At 36.9% G+C, this 23,264-nt stretch overlaps 1 protein-coding gene across 1 annotated transcript in view; it reads right to left on the bottom strand.

Annotated features, from left to right (window-relative positions):
- CNTNAP2 (contactin associated protein 2) overlaps positions 1-23,264 on the bottom strand; it is a 1,282,126-nt gene that overhangs the window by 849,902 nt on the left and 408,960 nt on the right. Inside the window, exon 2 of the mRNA XM_063304201.1 lies at positions 7,845-7,964. Within this exon, the coding sequence (XP_063160271.1) occupies positions 7,845-7,964 (120 nt within the window). The remainder of the gene's footprint in view (positions 1-7,844; positions 7,965-23,264) is intronic.

Genomic DNA, 23,264 nt, shown 5'->3' with positions numbered 1-23,264 from the left:
AATATTTTTATTACATTTTACTAAAACACATATTCCTTCAAAGTATAGTAAATTAGTTTTTTATACAGTAACTGCTGCAAAGATATTATATAGGGAAAGGGTGTTTGATTCCATCCTTGGAATAATAGCTAACCAAGCTGTGGGAGTGTGGTTTAATATAAATATAAAATTAAATTTCTTCTGGAAACCATCCCTGGGTTATAACTTAATATGCAGATTTATATCAAATCCCAAATTTGTGTTCTTCTATGTATGTTATTTATTCATTTATTCATTAATTCATTCAAATTATATAGCCATCTCCCCCCATCTCACATGTGTGACTCTGGGCAGCTCACAGAGTTAAAATAACAAAAAGCAAAACACATATAATAATCTAAAACAAGAAAAACAAAAACCATTAAAAACAAGTTAAAAAACAATTAAATCAATTAACCATGCATAGAATGTATATTTCAATTTCATTAGAAATTAGATTTTTAGTATTGATCTAGTTTATTATTCCTTATAATTCTAGTTATTTATATTCTAGTGATTTATAGCTTAAAGCATAGTAGTGATTTTTAGTTTTTCCTTTAATAAGTAATACAATACATGTCATAGTTTCATCAATAACTAATGATATACTGAAAAACTGTAATCTCCATGACATTTTAGATACTATGTTTACTGATTTCAGTCAGTCAGTGTGGTTGTTGACTGGTATTCAAGCCTGTTACCTAAACAATTGATAAATATAAGTGAAGATCTGACCAGAGCATTAAAAAAAGGAAAGAAAAGGTCAGCTAAGTCTGGTTAGGTGCCACAATCTAGGCTGAAGTTCATGAACATACAGGCTTTCAACTTCAAGCATTTACTGAGAAGAACAGAGAATTAATGGTAGCTAACAAGAAAAAAAAAATATTTTAAATTGTTCAGTGTGACTGAGACTGAATATAAATGGATATCTTGTAGATTTTATTCAGGCGTCATTATGACAGGTTAAAATGGTTGTTATTGACTGTTCTGAGGATCAGGCAGATTAGACAAATAAATGAATAAGCCATATATTTCATAAGTACCATGAGTAGGAAGAATTAGTAGGATGTTTATGTAAGATGCAAAAGGACCTGTGAATCTGCTTATGCCATGGGGTCATACCTCCAGCATTTCCAATATTGCACTGCTTACTCAATAAACACAAGGCTCTGTAAAAACTTCATGAAAATCTAGCTGCATATGTAGTATACAATATAGAATATACTTTTTTATACCATTGCCCTAACTTATTCATTTCTATTGATGATTAATTCTCCCTGATAAAACATTCTTCTATAGATGGGCAATTATTACTCTAATTAAAGTGCTTTAAAATAATAGCTGGTTCCTGGTCAAAGATGATAGCCAAGGTCAAGTGTCTGCTCAAATGTCTATTTAAAAAGCAAGCAAGCAATAGTATATCTCAGCTCCTTTTCTTTTAACATCTGTATAAACTCTGTGATGGAAGCATGTTTCAATATCATTTATAACTATTTTTTTCTTCTTTACAATACAAAGCTAGAGCCCAAAGGTGTTTTTTGTTTTTTTTTTGGTCAGGCCAATTGAGTTGAAAAGTGAATAGCTGCATCACTGGCACAAAAATCGGGCTGTCTGCTAACTTTAGCAAGTGGAAGGATCTCCATTTCAGATACTGCTAGCATTTTAAAGCATTTTAATTAGAGCAATAATTGCCCATCTATGTTTTAAACTCCACCTGAGTTTAATAAATTGATTTGAATACCAACTTAAGGACCACAAATATGAAGTACAAGGCTCCCTGGGGAATGCTGGTGTACCTCTATCTATCTATCTAGTCAGTCAACTCAAGGTGCTGGACATACCTTACTCCTGCCTAAACATACCTTACTCAAATTTTCCCACAACAATCTTTTGAGGTGCATTGGGCTGACAGAGAGCAACTGGCCCAAGGTCACCCAGCCGGCTTTCATGCCTAAGGGAGGCCTAGAACTCACAGTCTTCTAGTTTCTAGCCCAGCACCTTAAGCACTATGCCAGACTGGCTCTCTTCTCCACCATTTCCTATAAAGTTATACATTGGACCAATATGGATCTCCTCTCTCTGAAACCTGCTTAATCCTTCAAAATACTACCCCATTCTAACCAGGTAAGCAATTTCCAGTGTACACTTTACTGATGACATGCAGTAAGTTAATTGGGTAATGTGTGTCCAACCTGTTTTCTTCCCTAAAGGCAGAAACAAGGATAAATCAGTTCAAGTCCTCGAGAATCTAAAATACAAAGTCTTTAATAATAACTAGATGTACTGGCAATCAGAATCAAATCAATATTAGTTTTCAATGTTTTGGTGAGAATCACTCTTTCCACAATTGCTTTGCCCCTTTTCCCCAGCTAAATTTAAAAATATCCAAGACTGATATGGGTAGCCAGTCAGGAATGCATTCTTAACTCAGTTCAAAGGTCAACACATTAGTTGAGTCATTAACAAAAATAGCTTGAAAATGCTTCTCCAAGACAGTAGTGGAATGGCACTCTCTTGTACTAAGTAAATCTCTCCGGAAAGACTCTGCTATAAACCGCCAAGAAGCCACAGAATTCTTAGTTTTAGTGACCTAAATTAATTGTAACCAGTTATGCAACTGCAGGTCTTTTTAAATGATTCATAGAGAGCTCAGGAAGAGTATCAGTTCAGCAACAACTCAGAGAGAACCCTTTTAAAGTATTCCAATCAGCTAGCAGTTATTTGTGATAGACTTTGACTTACATCCATCTGAAAATGCTATAAGGGTGATGCGGTGCAATGTGATATGTACTTAGCAAATAGAATAAGATTCCTTTTGTTGATGCAATTAGAGTGGTTGGAGGAAGTATGGTTCACTTTGCTGAAATGGCTCAAGGCTATTCAGTTGAGCTGAACAAAGCCTTTGAATTGTTTTGAACCAGTGCTGCAGAAGTCATTTCCCCTCAGCTTACTCCTGCAGCACAGGGCTTCCAGGCTAGCTGGAACATTTGTCAAAGCTGCCCAAGGGTTTTAGCATTGACTGAGGGGCTCCATGCACACTCCAGGCAATCCTGGGCATTTGCCAAAGCCATCTAATCTGCCAGCACTTTAGCCATGATTGTGAGATAATTGCTTCCAGGTTAGCCAACTTCAGAACTGTCTTCCACATGTACTGAAGCTGCCCAGCCTGGAAGACCATCAGCATGCACCAAGGAGAATCCAAAGTTGGTAGTTTGATGTGTGCATACTATGAGCTATTCTATGTACTCACCAACATGTCCTAGCCTAGATGTGCTTGGTATGTGCTGAAAGACTTCCAGGCTGAATAGTCGGTCAACATAAAATGGGCAGGTTTGAAGCTTTGTGGCACATGTTAGGGCTGACTAGCTTTGGTTTGTTCCCACTGCAAGTGTTCCCACACATTGTGAAAGCTGGCTAGCCTGGAAAGTTAGCTAGGGAGATACTATTGGAAGAGTGGGATCTCTGTACCAGTGCCGAAAGCTCTGGCTAGTGGGTTCCAGGGAAAGCAGACCAACAGTAGACCACTTGCTTCCCTCAATACCTGGCGGGCCAAATCTAGCCAATATGTCCCAGGGGAGGAAAGTCAGTGGGCAAAAGAATGTAGCGAGGTAACGTTACTGGCTCACTTCAAGAAGTGCTGAATAGAAGCTTTGGCCAGTAGAAGTAGAAGCTTTCATCCCCAGAGTGATGAGCCAGTGGACAAGCCACAAGTGGGAAAGCTGATGGGCAAGGCAATTCTGGTCAGTGCAGTTCACTTTCTCACTCTCCTCTGGTAATAGTTCAGCAAAACTCTTGGTCAGCTTTGTTGTCCTGGGGGTCTGAGCAAAGAAATAATGGACTGAACATCTGTCCAGGTTATCTGCAGAAATGTACTGTTTATGTAAGTTGTTTGTTAATATTTGAATTATTTCTTTTGAAAGTAAAATTAAGCTGTTTTTCCAAAAACTTTGGTCAATGCTTTTGGAGTTGTTCAATTTAGAACACTAATTTCCTTGTTCCTTTTCCTCCCCCCCCTTTTTTTAAAAAAAATGCTATGCTTATCAATTTTGAGATTTTGTGGTTTTGCATTTATACTTTTTCTTAATTTTTCTAGCAGAATAACATTTTTTAAAAAAACTTAAATATTGTAATCTCTTCTAGTTCAAAAAAGCATGTGTGTATGTGTGCATGTGTGTATGCACACAGACTTATAATAAAAGCTGAATACATAATATAATTTTGTTGTTTATTCGTTTAGTCGCTTCCGACTCTTTGTGACTTCATGGACCAGCCCACGCCAGAGCTTGTCGGTCGTCAACACCCCCAGCTTCCCCAGGGACGAGTCCATCACCTCTAGAATATCATCCATCCATCTTGCCCTTGGTCGGCCCCTCTTCCTTTTGCCTTCCACTCTCCCTAGCATCAGCATCTTCTCTAGGGTGTCCTGTCTTCTCATTATGTGGCCAAAGTATTTCAGTTTTGCCTTTAATATCGTTCCCTCAAGTGAGCAGTCTGGCTTTATTTCCTGGAGGATGGACTGGTTTGATCTTCTTGCAGTCCAAGGCACTCTCAGAATTTCCCTCCAACACCACAGTTCAAAAGCATCTATCTTCCTTCTCTCAGCCTTCCTTATGGTCCAGCTCTTGCAGCCATATGTTACTAAAGGGAACACCATTGCTTTAACTATGCGGGCCTTTGTTGTCAGTGTGATGTCTCTGCTCTTAACTATTTTATCGAGATTTGTCATTGCTCTTCTCCCAAGGATTAAGTGTCTTCTGATTTCTTGACTGCAGTCAGCATCTGCAGTAATCTTTGCACCTAGAAATACAAAGTCTTTCACTGCTTCTACATTTTCTCCCTCTATTTGCCAGTTATCAATCAAGCTGGCTGCCATAATCTTGGTTTTTTTGAGGTCTAGCTGCAAGCCAGCTTTTGCACTTTCTTCTTTCACCTTCATCATAAGGCTCCTCAGTTCCTCTTCACTTTCAGCCATCAAAGTGGTATCATCTGCATATCTGAGATAGTTAATGTTTCTTCCAGCAATTGTAACTCCAGCCTTGGATTCCTCAAGCCCAGCATATTTCATGATGTGTTCTGTGTACAAGTTGAATAGGTAGGGTGAGAGTATACAGCCCTGCCGTACTCCTTTCCCAATCTTAAACCAGTCCGTTGTTCTGTGGTCTGTTCTCACCGTTGCTCCTTGGTCATTATACAGATTCTTCAGGAGGCAGACAAGATGACTTGGTATCCCCATACCACTAAGAACTTGCCACAATTTGTTATGGTCCACACAGACAAAGGCTTTAGAATAGTCAATAAAACAGAAATAGATGTTTTTCTGAAACTCCCTGGCTTTTTCCATTATCAAGTGGATATTGGCAATTTGGTCCCTAGTTCCTCTGCCTTTTCTAAACCCAGCTTGCATATCTGGCAATTCTCGCTCCATGAATTGCTGAAGTCTACCTTGCAGGATCTTGAGCATTACCTTACTGGCATGTGAAATGAGTGCCACTGTTTGATAGTTTGAACATTCTTTAGTGTTTCCCTTTTTTGGTATGGGGATATAAGTTGATTTTTTCCAGTCTGATGGCCATTCTTGTGTTTTCCAAATTTGCTGGCATATAGCATGCATTACCTTGACAGCATCATCTTGCAAGATTTTGAACAGTTCAGCTGGGATGCCGTCGTCTCCTGCTGCCTTGTTATTAGCAATGCTTCTTAAGGCCCATTCAACCTCACTCTTCAGGAGGTCTGGCTCTAGCTCACTGACCACACCGTCAAAGCTATCCCTGATATTGTTATCCTTCCTATACACGTCTTCTGTATATTCTTGCCACCTTTTCTTGATCTCTTCTTCTTCTGTTAGGTCCTTGCCATCTTTGTTTTTGATCATACCCATTTTGGCCTGGAATTTACCTCTGATGTTTCTAATTTTCTGGAAGAGGTCTCTTGTCCTTCCTATTCTATTGACTTCTTCCACTTCTGTGCATTGCTTGTTTAAAAATAATTCCTTATCTCTTCTGGCTAACCTCTGGAATTTCGCATTTAATTGGGCATATCTCCCCCTATCACTGTTGCCTTTTGCTTTCCTTCTTTCTTGGGCTACTTCTAGTGTTGTAGCAAACAGCCATTTTGCCTTCTTGGTTTTCTCTTTCTCTGGGATGTATTTTGTTGCCACCTCCTGAACAATGTTGCGAACTTCTGTCCAGGGTTCTTCCGGGACCCTATCTACTAAGTCCAGTCCCTTAAATTTGTTCTTCACCTCCACTACATATTCCTTAGGAATATTAGTGAGCTCATATCTAGGTGATCTGTGTGTTTTCCCTAATCTTTTTAGTCTGATCCTAAATTGTGCAAGAAGAAGTTCGTGACCTGAACTACAGTCAGCTCCAGGTCTTGTTTTTACCGACTGTATAGATGTCCGCCACCTTTGGCTGCCAAGGATGTAGTCAATCTGATTTCGGTGTTGTCCATCTGGCGAAGTCCATGTATAAAGAGATCTCTTAGGTTGTTGGAAGAGAGTGTTTGTTATGCAGAGTGAGTTGTCTTGGCAAAATTCTATCAGCCTATGTCCTGCTTTGTTTTGTTCTCCCAGGCCATGCTTCCCTGTAATTCCAGGTGTCATTTGACTGCCCACCTTAGCATTCCAGTCTCCCATGATGAAAATAACGTCTCTTTTAGGCGTATTGTCCAGTAGGTGCTGCAGATCCTCATAGAACTGCTGTACTTCATCATCTGTGGTTGGGGCGTATATTTGGATCACTGTGATGTTAGATGGCTTGCCCTGAATTCGAATTGAGATCATTCTGTCATTTTTTGGATTGTATCCAAGCACTGCTTTAGCCACTTGACTATTAATTATGAAGGCTACTCAATTTCTTCTTTGGAAAAGGCTACTCCATTTCTTCTGTTCTTGTCCACAGTAGTAGATCTGGTGGTCGTTTGATATGAAGTGGCCCATCCCAGTCCATTTCAGTTCACTGACACCCAAAATGTCTATCTTTAATCTTGACATCTCACCAATAACCACATCCAATTTGCCCTGGCTCATAGATCTTACATTCCAGCTTCTAATGCTGTGTTGATCCTTAGAACATCGGATTTGCCGTTCACCACCAGCACCGTCAGCTGCTAGCCTTCCTTTCGGCTTTGAGCTAGCTGCGTCATCATGTCTGGGGCTAGTTGAACTCATCCTGTTCCTCCCCAGTAGCATTTTGACCATCTTCCGACCTGGGGGTCTCATCTTCCGATGGTATACCGACATATCTCTGGTTGTACTGATCCATTTAGTTTTCATGGCAAGAATACTGGGGTGGGTTGCCATTACCTTCCCCAGGGATCGCGTTTAGTCTGACCGCTCTGTCATGACCTTCCCGTCTTGGGTGGCCCTTCTCAGTTTAGCTCATGGCATCATTGAGGTGCTCAAGCTGCAGCACCACAACAAGGTAACAATCCTTTGCTGAAGACATAATATAATATATCTCAGAAAGTTGTTTTGAAAATTTCAAGGAAAAGTGATTAAAAAAAAATGGAGCTGATGCTTAGTGAGATATAGGTGGACCAGCAAATACGTATTGTGACTCTTTGATTATGATGCAATGAATGGCAATCATGTTAAGCCTGTGTTCTAGAGTTTTTTCTTAGAAAGCTCTTCAGTTGACTTACACAATGTGTCTCTATTAGATGAAATATGTGAACAGTGTTTTCAAATAATCATTATTTATTTTTTCTCAAGCCTGTTCTTTTTTGACAATCTACCTACCCATTGTGTTAATTTAGCTGACTCATTCTGCAGTAAAGGCACAGATTAGTACATCTAAAGTCTTAAAAGAAAACAGAAATCCTACCTCCTCTTTTGTTTAGCTTGGCAAACCCTGGTGCATAGCTGTTTGATGTAGATGGCAGAGAGGAAGAACTGCTGAAGAAGGAGGGTGCTAAGCTGGAGACCAGAGGTTCATCACATTTTTCTGAAAAACAAAAAAAAGCAGGACATATTACAGACTTCTGTATGGGTTCACTGCTGTATCACTTGTGAAAACAAAATGGTATTTTGAGAATGTGGTATCTAAAAATCCTCCAGAACATCTTAAATCAATCAATCAATCAATCCACATAATGAATATACAGTAATTCACATAGCCTGACTTAAATAATGAAATACCTACCGATGGCAGTAAAATTAGATTTTACTCCAAAAATGGCATGGCTCTAATAAAAATTAATCTCAATGTTTTAAAACTGTTTAACCTGCATTTGTGGGCTATTTGAGGGTGAACTCTCAGAGTACGCTCAGCATTAGCCAGGCCTGTAGTCCCACCTGTAATTAAGACTGTGACATAAAAAAAATCACAGCACTGTCCTGCAGCTGCCTCTTCCAACAGATCAAGATCAGCCATGGCAGCTGCCATCCTTGCTTTTCTCATTTCCATTTTTTTTCCAGTAAGGCTCCTAAAAAGTATAAGACTGTCCTGAATAAAATTCAGAAAGAATGGCTCCACATGTATGTCTTGTTGTTCAAGTCCTCTCATGCATCTCATCAGTTTGCTGGCATAGAGATAGGGATACAGTTGAAAGATCAGAGAAGGAAAACTTGCAATTTTTCACTTGAGGGATCTACCCTCCAAACCTCCTTTTTCTTAGGAAATATGTAAGGCTGTTCCATTGGGACTTCAATAGCCATCACTCCAGTCCCCACCCACATCTCCCATCGATTTGCATTCCTAATACCCACAAACATAACCACCCCCACCACCAAGATTTTCATGCTTAACAAATTTAAGAATGATACAGATACATCTGTTTTTCTCTAGCACACACACACAGACACAAACACACAAATGTGTATGTATGTGTGTGTGTATGTATGTGTGTGTTTGTGTGTACACATACACACACACACACATCCATATACAGGGCAATTGCTACAGTTGTGTTTAAAAAGCAGGTTTTATCATTTCCATGCATCCTTTACACATTTCAGCAGGTGTCGCATAAACTGTCCTTCAGTGTCATGGGAATCAGAATGCAGTGTCATGTCTACCTTGCTTGATCCAAGGTTTAGGGAAATAACTCATTTGCACTCTGTTAATCACTGCAGATGCAGCAAGAAATGAAATTTCAGAGCCTAATCTGCTTTTGCAGTAATCTCTATAATCCTTTTAAGCGCTTTGCTTCTATTGGCTTCAATATAGAAAATATTGGCTCATTGCTCTTGTCTAAAAAGTTACTGAGGGGAAAGTTTAAAAATCCATGCTTGTTGGATGAAAAGACTGTGTAGAATTAACATGTACTTTATGTTAGGTAAACCTTTAAGGAAAATCAACACCATTGCTTTGCTTCTACTTCTCAGCTGCTTACAATTATCATGTAATTTTTCAGAATCTTACCTTTCCCCCCATTTTCCTCCTGCATTCATTCTTCTTTCCTTAAGGTAGTTGCTTATCAACAAATGAAGAACTAGCTTCTATACTATACTTTATTTCATAATTATATATAGTCAACAACCAGCATATGCATTAACAAGAGGGAACAATGGTGTTATCAATGAAGGTAAATATCTCTAGTTGGTACAAGAATTATTATTTTCATTAGGAGAAGATTATTGAAGGCTTGTGGGTGGGGTTCTATGGTGGACTAGACAACCCTGAAGGAGTGGAGATGGCATTGTGGCCAAGTTCGGTAGCCAGATGGTAAATTCTGGCTGGTGCAGTCTTTTTGGACAGGGGAGAGATCGTGAGATTGCCCACTTGCACCCTAGACAGCTGCTGCTCATGAGGAGACTGCAGGAACTGAGGTTTTTGTGATTGACTCATGAGTTGAGTGGCTGACTGTCAAGGAATTTCAATCAAGCTCATAGCCGTAATGTAGCCTGTAATGGACATAAGGTTCGCAAAAGCCTCACTTTCTTAGCCACTATCAGACATAATCAATATACAGTAAAAGAGACATTTTCTGAATGGCAGGATAAAAGAAATCTACTTGGTAGGACAACGTTAAAGAAGGGGGGTTTAAAAAAGGCTTTAAAAGGGTTTAAATTTTCAGCAAAAGGCTTAACAAGAATTGAATGTAAGAAAGTTTAAAACAGATAAAGGGGACAGTAATTTGAAGGATTAAATTTTGGTGAAAGTGCTTTTGAAAATATTGGAAATAAACAGACCAACAGACCTGACCTTCATGGGAATGTTATTTAATGTAGCATTAAAGAGTGTAGGCAACTGGTGGATTTTCCGAAGTAATGATAAAGGCAATATGAGCCAGATTGTGATGGTGACTGTAACTATGGACTGCCATTTGAGACAAAAGTATTAAGGACATAGAGACAAAGTAGAAAAAAAGGGAGGGGGCAGCCTGCCTTTTACTCTTCCTCTTGTAACTGAGACACTTGCACTTTTTGATTACAACATTAGGATGGCAATGACCAAAAAAGTGGCAAAAACAGGAGAAGGGAGGAAGGAATCTTTAGAGCAACCTGCAGAAAGAGGAATTATGCCTGAATTGCTTCAGAAAATGTTTGAGGAATTAGGCAAAAAGTTGTCTGACTCACTTAATATTAAATTGACAGCTTTTGAAGAGAGAATGGATGAAATGCTTACAGTATAAAGATGAAAGCTGAGATGAAAGAAGAAGTTAGGAAGATGGAAAACTCTGTAAAACAAGTGACTGGAGATGTAAAATAAATTAATGATAAAGTGGAAATTTTGGAAAGAAAGACAGAAGTTATAAATAGAGACATGGAAAGAGATTTAGATAATCTGGCATTATTGGAGTTGAGAGAGAAGGAATTTTGCTTGAGATTCAGAGTGATCCCAGAGGATTTTGTTGAAGACATTAAAGAAAAGGTAATTAAAGCTTTATCAGATTTATCTGATGGACAGTTTAGAGCTTGTTGATACATGGAGACATAAAAATAGCAATTCAAGAGAGTATATTATTTTTATGAAAGACAGATATTTTTTGAGAATACACATGATTTGAATTTCAAAGAATTCGACTACTAAGGTTCATAAAGTAGAAATATTACCAAAGACCTTTTCAGATCATAATCCGGTGAGTTTGGTTTTTAAAGGGAAACACAGTTCTTTCAGATGGAGCTTAAATGAAATGCTGCTACAGAAAGAAGCAATAGTGAAGGACTATTAAAAAAAATTAAAAGGTTTTTTTGAAAATAATCTTAATAAAGGTACAGATGTAAGAATGGTTTGGGACACAAGCAAAGCTTTCATGGGAGGTTACTTTATACAACATAATAGTAAACTCAAAAAGGAGAGAGAGAGTAGAGAAAAAACAAGCTATTTTGGATGAGATGAAAAGAGAAGGAATTAAAGAAGTTTCCAGAAAAGATAAATATTTCTCAACAAATTAAGCATCTGCTGTGACAATTATCTATGTTAATACTAAGAGAAATGGAAATAAAAATGAATAACACAAAACAAAACAAAAATGAGTTTGCAAATAAACCAGTAAAGCGATTGGCATACAAATTACAGAAAGAAAAAGAAAAGAAAATGATAATGAAATTACAAGAGGGAGAAACTCTAATAACAGATAATGTGGCTATGCAAAAAATATTTCATCCAATTTATATAAAGGATGAGAAATTTCCCTGGAGAAAAAAGATGAATATTTAAAATTTTACTGAAGATTACAGAGAAACAGAAACAGATTAGGAATGGACGTATAACAATAAGGGAAGTTTTCAAAGCTATAAAAAAGACTAAAACAGGAAAGGTGCCTAGATCCAATGGGTTACCTGCTTCTTACTATAAATGCTTTGAGGATGAACTTTTACAATGTTTACAAAATATGATGAATTCTGTTTTACAGAAGGGAAAGATGCCAGAGAGCTGGAAAGAGCTGGAAAGAGTATTAATGCTATATTAATGCTATTAATATAGCCTTAATACCTAAGGAAGGACAAGATTTGACTTTAACAAGAAACTATCAGCTGGTATCATTATTGAATAATGACTATAAGTTGTTTACAATGATTTTGGCTGAGAGATTGAAAATAATTTTGCAAGAATTTGTTCATGGGGATCAATATGGATTTTTACCTAAAAGACAATTAAAGAGTAATATAAGAAATGTGTTGGACATTTTAAAATACTTGGAGCAACATAATGAAAAATAAGCTGCACTGATTTCCTTAGATGCAGAGAAGGCCTTTGACAATTTGAAATGGGCTTTCCTGTTTGAAATTTTGGAAGATATGAATTTTGGAGATAATTTTATTAAATGGGTAAGATCTAATTACACTTCAAGGAAAGTAGAAATAATTGTCAATGGAGATCTAACAAAACCCTGTGAGATACAAAAAGGGACAAGACAGGGATGCCTGTTGTCCCCTCTCCTGTTTATTTTAGTTCTTGAAATACTGAATAGAGATATTAGACAAGATTAAGAATTGTGGGAGTAAAGATTTAAAAAGAAATGTATAAGTTATAAGGTTAAAAAAGAAACATATAACTTAAAAGTTAAGGGCATTTGCTGATGACTTGGCGTTAGTTCTGGAGGATCCACTAAAGGGAATAGAGACATTAATGGGAAAATTAAAAGAATTTGGTACACTAGCAGGTTTTAAGATTAATAATCAGAAGATGAAGATGTTAACAAAAAATATGAAGATAGAGGATCAAACAGAATTGATAAAAAAAACAGGTTTTAAGATTGGGAAAAAAAGTAAAGTATCTGGATATCACCATAACAAATACGATTTGTGTGTTCTTTCAAAAAAAATATGTTAAGACATGGAATAAAGTAAAAAATATATGTTAAGAAGTAAAAGATTACAATTGCCACTGCTGGGGACAGTACCAGTTTTGACAACTGATGCACCATTTAAACAGTGGCAAAAGGATATGTCTAAGTTTGAATGTTTGAAGGGAAAAAAACCACAAGTTAATTTACAAGATGCAAAGGAAAGAAGAAGATTGGGTTTACCTGATTTAAAATTGTATTTTGCAGCTTTCTCACATTATTGTGAATATGGAATAGATACAAACCCAGGTTGTGCCCAAAAACACCTTTGTGGCTCTCAGCTCAAGAAGCATTTTAGAGATGCAAAAGAATAGGCAAACATAAATGGTTAATATACTGTGAGATACTAGAATTCTGTCAAGGGGAATATAAAATGAAATCAAGAGAACAACTGATGGCAGAGGGATATAATTGTCAATAGTTTTCCTATTACAGTTATCAGAAAGATTCAAAGTAGACAATTTTACATATTTATTGATTACTGGTATTATTTGTGCTTTTATTGAATTTTAAATTGTTTTATTGTGAACCGCCCAAGGTCCCCTGTATGGGGGAGATGGGCAGTGATAAAAAAATGATAAATAAATAAATAAATAAAAGAATTTATAATATAGATTATTCTAAAACTGACTTTGAAATGGAATTGTGTACAAATGATGAACATGTGATTGCTAAAATGTATAAACTTTTATTTAAATTTGAAACAAAACAAAAAACAAAAGAAGAACAAGTAAAAGCATGTATGATAAAATGGGCTAAACATTTTGGTTATAATATACAGATGGAACAGTGGGAAAATATGTGGTTGAAAGGATTAAAATTTACATTATGTTACACTATGTTATAATCTTAAAGATAACTTTTATAAAATGATATACCGTTGGTATATGACACCAGAAAATTTATCTAGAAAGTATAAAGGTACTTCAAATCTATGTTGGAAACGTGAACAAGAGTCATTATATTTAATGCTTCTTTTATTATTTTATTTTATAATTTCATAATTTCATTGTTTTGTTGTTATTATATTTTATTGTATTACTGTATTTTATTGAATTCTGTGGTTACAACAATAAACTTTACTTACTTACTTACTTACTTACTTACTTACTTACTTACTTACAGTCATTTTACCATACTTAGTGGACGTGCAAAAAAGCTAGAAGATTCTGGGTTCAAACGCATACACTGATTTTGAGGATTTTAAAGATTAATATATAACTGAAACCAGAACTTTTCCTCCCAGGACTGATGTATAATCAGTTGGAAAAAAATCGTGGAACTTTGTTTTTATACATGATAACTGCAGCGAGATTATTGCACGCATAAAGATGGAAAGATCTGGCAATACCTACAATGGAGGAATGGTCGGTAAAGATGATGGAACTTGCTGAGGTGGGCAAATTGACCTGATTGATTAGAGAAAAGACAATATCTTCATTTATCGCTGACTGGAAACCCCTTATGGACTTTTTGCATAAAACAGAAAAAAATGAACTTATGATCTATGGTTTTGACAATCAGGATAGATTACAAACAGAAGAGAATTATGATGTAACTTTAGAGAAAGAGATAAATATACAATTTACTTATAACTGCTGTAAAGAAGATTGGAAGCCACTTCTTCATTTTATTTATTTATTTATTTATTTATTAATCAAATTTATCACCGCCCATATCCCAAAAGGGACTCTGGGTGGTTTACAATAAAACATAAATAAAAATATAAAACTGTAAAACACTATAATACATAATATAATAAATATAATAAAAACCTTAATGGATGAGAGTTCTTTATGATTTGCAGGCAGATCAGGGTCCTTCTAAGAAACTAACCATACCCAGGAATGGCTACTCTCCCTCCTGCCCCAGGCATAATTACAGAAACAGGTCTTTAGCTGTTTCCTAAAGTCCAGGAGGGAGGGATCCAATCTCACTTCCGGGGGAAGGATATTCCAAAGGGTAGGGGCTATTGCAGAGAAGGCCCACCTCCTGGACCCTGCCAGATGGAATTGTCTTGCAGACGGGGTCCATAGCATGCCTTCTCTCCACGACCGGGTGGGATGGGTTGATGTGATGGGGAGGAGATGGTCCCTTAGGTAACCTGGACCCGTGCCATATAGGGCTTTAAAGGTGATAACCAACACCTTGAATTGGACCTGGAAGCATACTGGCAACCAATGCAGCTCATGGAGCAAAGGGGAGACATCTGCTGACCTTGGGAAACCCAAGATCGCCCGTGTGGCTGCATTTTGCACCAGCTGTAGCTTCCAGATACTCTTCAGGGGTAGCCCCATGTAGAGCACATTGCAGTAGTCTATATGGGAGATAACCAGGGCGTGAGTGACCGTTCATGTACTTCATATACTTCTTTATATCTTTTTTCTTTCTTTTCTATTTTTCTTCTACCTTTTTTCTTTACCTTTTTTCTTTTTGTGCTTTAGCTTTTCTCTTATTTCTTTGCTTTTTTCCCTTCTTACTTAATTTTAGTGTGTATTGATTTTTCCTCTTGTTTTTAAAACTTTCAATAAAATTATATTTTAAAAAAGGATTGTTTTTTGTAATATTTCATCCAGATCCAAAAGTAAAAAGTTACATAAAGCTCTTCTACCTTCCTTATTCCTTTATATCAAAATGGAATTATGTGGATATTCTGAATTTCTCCACCAAGGGTACAGTAGAAGCTCATCTCCAGAGGTCTTAACTGCACCCTGTTTACATGGACATTGCCATGATAGGCATTTATGTCCTCCAGGAGAGTCAACTGTAAGCTAAAGGTTCTCATAGTATTCTTTGATAGTAAGTTTAATAGTTATCAGGCTGTGGTATAGTGTAGGTCTTCTTTTCATGTAATAAACTTCTAAAGGCCAGTGCCAAGCATAAATTTGTCATTCCATATTCTGAACCATTTGTTAAAAACAAAAGAAAACATCTGGAGAGATTAACACTGAGAAAGAAGCCATAGCATTGGAGAGCCTGCTTTAAAGATTTCAACAACAGAGACTGAATTCCTTCTTGCAAAACCAAATCCCAGTTCATAAGGCTTTCACAGTATCTTCTAGGAGCTGGAAACTTAATCTATTTCTTGTTGATAAAGCCAGAAAAAAAAAAAAAAGCTAGTGCTCAGTAGTGAGTTACAAGATGCATGTAGAATAGAAGTGGGGAACCATTTTCCTATGAAGGACCTTTGACCTTCATGAACTTTCAACTGTATGAATCAGCCAGTTGTGGATGAATCATGGATAGTCAGAACCAAAAGTGGTGGATTTGGTTGAGAGCACTGTATATTGTTTTCTTGCTCTTGCTCTATCTCCCTCTAATGATAGAGAATTTCAGACTTACAACTGCAGTGGGAAAATTCATCAGGTAGTTTGCAAGCCATGCCATTCTGTAGCTAAATGTTGAAGGTGCAGACCTAATTGACTGAATCCAAGGTTTTCTGCAGGAAAAAAAAAATGTTGTTCTACTAAGCTTAGTCTTTACTTGGATGGGAGAAAATAGGGGACAACATGATACAATTTTTGACAGAATTACTCTGGGAAGCATAATATGTTGCATGTGTCTTCCAGCCCGATTGAATTCATGGATATTGATCATGATGAATTACTACTGCATTTATATCATTCAGTGTGAAGGTGGTAGGGTATGTGAAATTATTAGTTTTCCGATGTTCATGGCTCAGATCTACCACCAGTAGTTAAAATATCCACACCATCAGCATTACCGTATGTAGTAACTTAGAAATTTTAGCTGAAGCTAAATTTGTAAAGGTAAAGGTAAAGGTTTCCCTTGACGTAAAGTCCAGTCGTGTCCGACTCTAGGGGGCGGTGCTCATCTCCGTTTCTAAGCCTTGGAGCCGGCGTTGTCCATAGGACACTTCCGGGTCATGTGGCCAGCATGACTCACGGAACGCCGTTACCTTCCCGCCGAAGCGGTACCAATTAATCTACTCACATTTGCATGTTTTCGAACTGCTTGGTGAGCAGGAGCTGGGACGAGCAACGGGAGCTCACCCCGCCGCGCGGTTTCGAACCGCCGACCTTCCGATCGGCAGCTCAGCGGTTTAACCCGCAGAGCAAATTGCAGAGACCAATATAGCAGCACCTGGTTTTGTTGTGAATATGTATATAACCTATTAACCCAATTTTATGGTCTCTTGAGACTTAGGGTACTTACAGAGGTTTGGCAGTTTATTGAAGAATGATTGCTATGCATTCAACAGGATCCAAATAAAATATACTGTAATTCTACAGAAAATAAGTGAATGACTTTGATGCACTTACCTGTATGTACATTTTGACATTCATCCTGTTAGTTCAGTGTTAGTTTCAGTAGGATTGCAATTGTAAGCTGTATGTTATATCTTTTTTATGATGGTTTTTAGGCATTTTTAAATGTCTTTATGGATACTGTAGCTAGCCTGTGGCTCAACTGCAATAGCTCAGAATTGTGCAAATGTAGTGCAGCATATAAGCAAAGGGCTGATATGGCATTAACTGAAGAAATTAATATCCAGTAGGGTATCATTTAATACTTGGGTGGAGTTCTGTGTGAATCATCTACATAGAAAGTTACTACATATGGGTAATGCTGATGGTGTGAATATTTTAACTATGATGGCAGATCTGAGCCATGAATATCTAAAAACTAATAATTTCACATACCCTGTCACCTTCACACTGCATGAGCATAAAGTAGCAGTTACCAAAATATAAATCTTGATGCTGCGAGCCAAAGCCCATAGCCTAAATCTATACGCCGGAGCAGGAATGGATCCAAACGTTCAGTTCTATGCCTTATACTAATCATGCAATAGACATTTTCCCACCCAAATCCAGTCTTCCCTTCTCTAAATTCTCAAGAACCAGTTTGAAGCACCCTCCTAAACCAATATTTTCTTTGACACCAAGCACATTTTTATCCCTTAATGCTTACATATTAAATCCTAATAATTTCTATGACCCTCCCTCCTAATTGTTAATCTCAATTCCTAGTATTTCCATCTCCCATATAATTCCCAACCCTAACTCTACCTGTTCATTTTCTCAAATATTTATTTATTTATTTATTTGCTGGGGCTCTGGTTTGACTAAATATGTAGGAATTCTGTATAATTAACTTAATCTCAAAAACTAAAAATTAACTCACAAATCATGGGGAATTGAAACAAATAATACAATTCTATGACTCTTCATCACATTTTACCTTTTATACATGATGTTGATGTTTCATTTTAAAAGGGACCTTGCTGATTTGGATTTTGGCTATTGAGAATAAAACTGGAGAGGCGTGAAAGTAACTTTGCCAACAACAACAACAACAACAACAACAAAAAGAGTAATGTCCCAAAGGAACAGTTTCCTTCACAAACTATTCAGGAAGATGTTAGTCCTTTTCCTTCTCATAGAAAATGTCATGAAAATTGAACAAATCTCTATAGAAAGTTTCCTTGTAAAGGAAGTTTAAAAAGCTTATTTCTGTGGCCTTATTCTTACTATCTGGTTCTAGGATCTAGAACTATTTATTGATTTATTTATATTTCAAATTTCTATCACCGCCCACCTCTCCCGAAAAGGGGACTATTAGTTGATTTATTATTTGCTCAGTCAATATCCAAACAATTTTTTTTTTTAGAATACAGGATTGATGTATGCACATTTCAAGCAAGAATTTCTAAAGATTATTTGTTCCTTCTTAGTGTTTCATGCTTTCTGATAACCATCCATATGAATTCCTTCTGTGTGTACATGTACCTGTGAGTACCTGGGAAAAAAATTCAGCTATAAAAGGCAAAAGAAGCATTAAATGGACTATCTATTAATAAAACAAAGAATCATATCTTTATAGCCAATTTTGATGGAGGACATTAGATAGAACAGAATGTTCTCAGGACTTTTGCAGAAGGCAGCTGAACTTGAAAATTATCAGCCCTTCAAGATAGACCAGACTAAGAAACCAAAGTCATGCAGGCCTATATTACTTTTATTATAAAGATATAGTAACAGAATCTTGCACGTCTGAATGTGCTTCCCCCCTCCCTCTCTTTATCTTCTTAAGACCTAGGGACGGTCTTGTCTGAGACATTTTCTCAGGTCTCAGTTCTGCCCCAGACTCAGATTTCTTTTATCTGTTGTCTTGGCAGCAGCTCTTCCTCCTGTCCATTCCCTCTGCCCACTAAAGAAATTGGAGGGGGGAGGGAGCTAAAGTAACATATGAGCCTTCCTTCCTTCCTTCCTTCCTTCCTTCCTTCCTTCCTTCCTTCCTTCCTTCCTTCCTTCCTTCCTTCCTTCCTTCCTTCCTTCCTTCCTTCCTTCCTTCCTTCCTTCCTTCCTTCTGCACTGGAACATGGAGACCCAATGGAAGGAAGATGGAATGATTTAGGGATTTACTGCTATTTGGAAAATGCAGATAGTCACATTGAACCAAAACTTAAAGAGCAGTATAAGCAAAATTTTCTTTCTTCTTATCTTTCTTCTTCTTTCTTCCTTTCCTTTTATTCAACAGAAGCTAAGACATTTTTCAGCACACCCAGGGCCGCAACTGGGTGGGGGGGTCAAGCGGGGCATGTGCCTCCGGTGCTGCGCTGGGGGGGGGTGCCAAAATGAGCGCTGGGGGGGGAGCCAAAATGGGCTTTGAATCCATGTTTGCCCTGGGTGACACAGACCCTAATTGTGGACCTGAGCACACCAAAGCAGCTCAGCACTGCCTGGAAAGTTAATCTTTCTACCTCTTTTTTTCCTTTCTTACCATTCTTACCATCTTATGCTCTATTACCACGTTCAGATGTTACATCTCTAAATCTCTTGCTTTCTTTGTTCCAATAAAGCATATTTGTATTTAGTTTTATTCCTCTGGGTTCTCCATCTATAGCTGAACTGGGTGTATGCTCCATTAAAGTGAATCACTTCCCAAAGTCCCATTTTCCCCACTTTTCTTTGAATTCACCCTTTGTCTTTCACTGCCTCCAATGTATTAAATTCCCCATAGACTTCTAACTGCTTAAGATGTCTGCATAGCTGCTAACACTAACTACTGAATATGCCAAGTGATTATTTGATTGCCTTGTATGCTATTAACCTCAAATGTTATTTGAATAATTATTGAATATGCCTAGTGATTATTTGATTGTCTCATATGTTGTTAACCTCAAATATTATTTGAGAAACTGATTGGTTATTAATTACCATTTCATTTTTTTGATTTCCAGAACATATATGCCTGTTTAATAAATTAGAGCATTCAAGGTCCCGACAGAAATATCATAGTTTGTATCAAAATATTTGTAAAGTTCAGCAAGTCTACATTATTACATTGATTTCTCATGTGGAACATGCAATCCATTCATTAAAACAACTTAACTGGTTACCAATGTGTTTGTAGATAAAATTCCAAATGTTTGTTATGATTTATAAATCCTTAAGAAACCTAGGACCAGAATATCTGAAAGATTGCATCCTATGAAATGTGTCATTGAGACTCTCAGATCTTAAGGGAAGGACCTCCTCTCATTCTTGCCATTGTCAGAGCCACATCTGGTGGAGACATGAGAAAAGACCTTCAGAGTGTCTGTTCCTAGGATCTGCTGTTCTGCCAAAGAAGGGCAGGCTAGCTGCTTCCCTACTGCATTCTGCAAGCAAGCGAAGTCCTTCTTATTGAGGCATGTGTCTGGCACTTAGCAGAGATGAGCTTTAATTTATCCACATTTAGAGGCCACCCAACTCCCTAGTGACTCTGGGCAGCTTACAAATAAAAAAGAACAACAGAAAGATACAAGTAAAAAGGACCGTGGCCAACTGGAAGAACAATACACCCAGCCATTTACTGTAGATATTATAAAATTTTATGTAATTTTAGATATCATCACATTTTTGTAACTTTAGATGTTACCACATCATTGTTGAAATTTTAGATGTTATCACATTTTATGTAATTTTAGATACTACTTCATTTATAGCCTAGGCATCGATTGCTCCTTTTGGACTTTACTCATGGGTTCTAGTCAGGTTGTTTTATAGCTGTATTTTAAATTTCTCTCAATTTAAATTTTAAAAGACAGATCTTTGAAATCTTAACAAGTTTTAGAGTCCAAAACTGAGATTTTTTTTTTTTGCCAGGCACATTTGGTTCTTAATAGGTAAATGGTTACATTTTTATCCCAGATCACATGAAAAACCTAATGGTGTGAATAACCCAAATTTGAAAATAGCAGAGTAGATATTTTATTGGAATGCTTGGGCTAAACAAGTGATCAACTCTTTAAATTAGCTGATTTCTAATGGTTTGTTTTAAAGATTTTGAGTGTATGTGTTGAATATGACATAACTACAATATTTGCTTGGCAATAAATACATTTGAAAAATGTATTAATTAAACAGAATGTCTCAGATGTTCAAGCAGTCTCTGTGGTACTTGTAGTTTTAGATTCCTTAAGATATACAGTGCTTGAACATAAACCAACAATTCAATGCTACAAGGAATTAAATAGTGAAAGTTAGTAATAATTATATATCTGAATTATGAATGAAGAATTGGAATATCTGTCAGTAGCTAATGTTCAAAAAGACAACCAATGCAGGGATATAATAGCAAAATCTTATGATAGCTGTAGAGGTACACTGTGCAACACTCACCCGTTAAAAAAAAAAAAAGAGCTTTCCAGGATAGAGAAGCATGGATTTACACTCCAGGATATTTGTAGGTGTGCACCTGCTCAATTATAATCCCATTTATTTGCCATTTATGAATGTTATGACAATGTCATGCAAAAACTAAAACTCTGGTTTTCTGACAGTTTATTGATAACTTTTGTTCTGTACAGAATAGAGCTAGTGCCCTAAGTGCTTGGAAATTTTGTCGACTTTGAGTCAGCTTTTGACCTATCACCAAGGGAGAGACTGTGACACAGTCTGAAAATTTCCACTATTGATAAAAGGCTGCTTCTACTTATTCAATCACTTTACTCAAATACCTCCCTGAGAATTAGATGTAGTCTTTGGGGACATCTATCTAAAGTAGTCCCAGTTTATAGAGGTGTAAGACAAGGTTGCCTGTTAGTTTCATTACTTTTTAATCTATGTCTAAAACCAATAATCCAAGTGCTTGCTGTTCTAAAATTGAAAATATGACACAATATGTTGCCATATCGTCTAGAGTTAATGGTAACCTTAAAAATTGAATTAACTTTATATCATTATCTATAGTTGAGCTATTACTTCTTTTTCCTGTTAAATAAAGCTTTTTTTTTTCTTTTGTCATGTTTAGTTTAATCTCTATAATATATCTAGGTTTTCTTTCTCCACTGTATAATCACCATCTATTTTTTTTTTCTGGTTAGTGTTGTGTGTGTTTTTTTTTTAATTTCACAATTAAAAACAAACAAACGAAAAGAAGAATGTACCTTTCTCCACTATTGTTACTTTGTAAATATACTGAAGATGTCAGCGCTGCATATATTTTGATTCTATTTTTGAAAATGTAATATAAACAGAACTCATCTTCTACATTAATTAATATCACACTCTCCAATTAGTTGTTTTTTTTTAAAACAGATTCTTTCTTTGCAAGTTTTTCTCTAAATCAGTATGTACTGTGGAAGAGAAGAGAAGAGAAGAGAAGAGAAGAGAAGAGAAGAGAAGAGAAGAGAAGAGAAGAGAAGAGAAGGAGATGACGGAAGGTACCAAGCATGAGCAGGTTGATAAAGTGTGTTCCATGCATCAGGTAGTCAAAATAAAATGAAAATATGGATTTTTCAGAGGGCATTTGTGACCTTGTTTGAGTTGCTTTAGACTGTATGTCCTCATTTAGCCCTTAGTCACAAGCCAAAGATGCTATAACCTGCAACAGGGAAAGTTTTACCAGTTTTGGAGGGGAGGGAGGAAACTCTTTAAGCTTTTTGACTACTGATATAGAGGATGCCTTCTTATATAAATCAATGTACTTTATCCCCTTAATCGATTAAAATAAAACACTCTTATCTAGCCAGCATGTCAGTAGGAGCAAAGAAATAATCCTCACTCCATAGCATTAATCTGAATGAGATGTTAACTTAAAGACCATCTGGGACCATTTCCGTGTCAGTATTATGAGGGAACAACAGTGTTTTACTTTCATCTTTTTTGTCTTAAGAAACTCTGACAGTGGCATTTACACTCACATGTGGGGGCCTTGACCTGATGCAGGAGGAATCAAGAGTATGTTTCCTGCAGCAGAAATGGGGAATTGATGGCTGCTTTGAAAACCAAAGCAAACAAAGGTACAGCTTGTTCTGCTATTTACCAGCTTATTCTTATACCTCACTTTCTGTAGAACATTTTTGTCAAAGCTGTGTGGGCATAAGCCAGGCTTTCTAACCAATATGTTCTGCAGTGACTCTTGCACACAGTCAGAATAAATCCACCCATATCTTCTCTCCAGAAATGTAAGTGAGAGGCCATAGCCATAACACAACATTATGTCACTAATTACTAGGCTGTGCACTCTTCAGAAATGACTTGGACTTCCCTGTTATTTAC

This window comes from Candoia aspera, chromosome 4, assembly GCF_035149785.1.
Source record: "Candoia aspera isolate rCanAsp1 chromosome 4, rCanAsp1.hap2, whole genome shotgun sequence".
In the NCBI taxonomy this organism is placed as follows: Eukaryota; Metazoa; Chordata; class Lepidosauria; order Squamata; family Boidae; genus Candoia; species Candoia aspera.
Note: the sequence above shows the minus strand (reverse complement) of the source record. Positions and strands in the feature narration are given on the sequence as shown.